This window comes from Emiliania huxleyi (genome assembly GCF_000372725.1).
Source record: "Emiliania huxleyi CCMP1516 chromosome Unknown EMIHUscaffold_119, whole genome shotgun sequence".
Classification (NCBI taxonomy): Eukaryota; Haptophyta; order Isochrysidales; family Noelaerhabdaceae; genus Emiliania; species Emiliania huxleyi.
In genome coordinates, this window is record NW_005201403.1 from 315,193 (window position 1) to 317,989 (window position 2,797).

Genomic DNA, 2,797 nt, shown 5'->3' on the forward strand with positions numbered 1-2,797 from the left:
CGGGGGGGGGGGGGCTCAGATAGTCGAACGCTGCTGTCATAGCAACTCGTAGACGTATTACACACACAGAGACTCATAGCAACTCATAGACGTATTACACACACAAAGACTCCTTGCAACTCGTAGCCGTATTACACACACAAAGATCGAAGCCCGCCCAGGTCACCCGTTCCCGCACTCGGGCCACTTCAGACAGCCTCCCCCCGAACTCGCCCGACGTCCCTCTGGTTGCGTGCCTGCTGCTTCTTCCGCAGCGGAGTCCGCCTCTTCCCCCCTCTCCCCCCTCCCCCCGATGGGCCGCCCTCCTCCACCCGCCCTCCCCGATCCCCCATCTCCCCAAACACCCCCCCCTCTTCCCCACCCTCCACCCCCACCGCCACCTCCTCAGTCGGAGACAGAGCCCAAGGGCATCTGCCCCCGCCACACAGAGGAGCACCGCTAGCCAAGAGGAGAGGAAGAGGCCCATTGAGTCTCTGCCCCAGCCTCCCACACCAGCGCCACACACTCAGGCCCGAGGCCCATCTACACCGAGAGCTAACGCCCACGTCGCTGTGGCAGCAACGCACCCCACTTCACCCGCCGGCGCGGTCAGGTGGCGGTCCTCTCTCGAGGGGGAGAGGTCGTACCTTAGGCCGCCATTGAGCCGCAGCTCCGCACGTGGCGACCCCCTCCCATGCGGCCGTTGAACGTCATCCTGTTGCCTCAAGCCCGCACGATGCCGGTGCGACGGCGACGTGCAGGTCGCAGGGGGACGCCCACCCGGCGGGACCCACCGCACGTCAGAGCCCAGCGCAGGAGGGCGACGCACCTACCGAGGTCAGGACTTCCGCTGCGTGTCACCCGACTCCGCGCGCACTATCACCTCCCCCAGTGAGTCCCTCTGGGGTGGTGCCGGGTGTCGCCAGCCCGACACCGGTGTCGCGCGGCTCTGGGGCATCCTCGCAACAGGGAGAATCGGGGACTGCGTGGGGAGTGCGTTTTCCGTAACAAGTAACACAGTACCTGGTGTGCCGCGCCCGCTCCGACATGCGGGCCAACTTCCAGTTTCCCGACCCTCGCGAACTGCGATTGCGCCGGCTTCCGATAGATAGGACGTCCTGCGTCGTCGTCGTCGTCCTCCAGATTGCAGATACCATACGTACGTACGTCGAACATGCTTTCCGAGTCGGCTGATCGTGGGATTCGAATTAACTCAACGGGAACGGATTGGCCCGCCTGGCACTAACACAGGTACAACACGGGAGCCGCGCAGCCGCCTAAGCGACTCCTCGAGCCTGCGAGGCCCTCTCCGGCTCCGCCCGCAGTCCCTTCTCTTTTTTCGCTCCAGCCCTGCGGGTCTTCAGTTAGTAGACCGGAGGGCTACGACGCCTTCACACTCCAAGGGGCTGCCAGTCTGGTTCGTGGTTGGCAGTCGCAATCGAATGAGCATTCACAGCAAGAGCAACCTCACATGAGCTATTCATGGACATGAAGCTTGAACGTTGGAGGTGAAGCGCACCCAGTTAAAGGCAAATCCGAAATCGCAGAAAGAAAGAAAACAGAAGAATTTTTCTTTCTTTCCCGCGCGATACGCCCGCAAAATCCCGAGACGGAGCTGGGGCAGCGGGGTATATGCGCTCCTGCTCCCGCTCCCATTGGAGTGAGCTAGGCGAGCAAGCTAGGGACGATTTCCGCCGTGATGGTCGTCGGAGCTCTCTTCCTCCTCGCTGGCTTCATTCTGCACTTCCCCACAGAATCAGGTACACGCCCGCATACTGCCGCACAACTGCCCTGCCCGATCCCCTACCTTCCACGGGTGTGAAACCCACACTGACCACCCCTGCCCAAACCACACTGCCGAGGTGTGAATAACTGCCGCTCGCGAGGTCTCGGAGAAACTTATGAGCCGCGTATTATGGTGACAGCTGACTGACGGCGGGATTTCCAGTGGTTGGTGTTTCGTCCTCCTCGGAGTCGTCATCCCCGGCTTCCTTCCGCTCGGCTCTACGTTCAGTACGTTCGGCGTGGCTCACCCTCCATGCCGTGAACAGGCGCTTTATCCATCCTATGTTCTTCTCCCGCTCCTCTTGCCCTTGCCTTGCTTGGTCTTGTCGTTGTTTCGCACCCATGTCTGTATGGCAATCGAAGCTGCCTTCCCTACTACCTGCAGTTCGCTGGTCACTTCCCCGGCGTGAGCGAAAAAGAAAGAAAGAAAGAAAACGGACAACCCAAGGGAGGGACAAGACACACACACCTCGCAGAGATTTCTTCATCCGAGGGAAAAAGAAAAAGCACTGCGCCGCGTGCCTCAGGTCCGCCTCCACAGACAGCTCTCACTCCTCTTGCCGCACGCCGGGGCCAAGGGGGCGCCGCAGACGAACAGCGCGCGGCCCCCTCGCCTCGCCGCGTGTCTCCGCTCGACCCTCCACCGCTCGCTCCCTCTCGATCGCGCGGCGTGTCTTGCCGTCGCGAGCGTCAGCCCGCGGGATGCCGCGAGCGAGGGCGCTGGGGGTGCCACTCTCGCCGAGTCGACACTCGTCCGACCTGTGCCCCGTCCCCCGCCCGCCCCGCGCGCAGTCCAGCCATGGTGAACAAGAGGACCAAGAAGGCTGGCATCACCGGCAAGTACGGTGTGCGGTATGGCGCCTCGCTGAGGAAGACTGTCAAAAAGATGGAGATCTCGCAGCACGCGACGTACACGTGCGTCTTCTGTGGCAAGGACTCGATCAAGCGCGTGGCGACCGGCATCTGGCACTGCAAGGCCTGCAAGAAGACTGTTGCGGGCGGCGCGTACACGCTCAACACTGCACAGGTGCAC

General features: G+C 62.4%; 1 protein-coding gene across 1 annotated transcript in view; it reads left to right on the forward strand.

Annotated features, from left to right (window-relative positions):
* Positions 1–2,265: 2,265 nt before the first annotated feature.
* The window catches only part of EMIHUDRAFT_361823 (hypothetical protein), a gene marked incomplete at its 3' end in the record, with an annotated part of 805 nt that continues 273 nt past the window's right edge, over positions 2,266–2,797 (forward strand). The window contains exons 1-2 of the mRNA XM_005790741.1: positions 2,266–2,291; positions 2,557–2,797. The exon at positions 2,557–2,797 is cut by the window's right edge and continues 2 nt beyond it. Coding sequence (XP_005790798.1) covers positions 2,564–2,797 — 234 coding nt within the window. The remainder of the gene's footprint in view (positions 2,292–2,556) is intronic.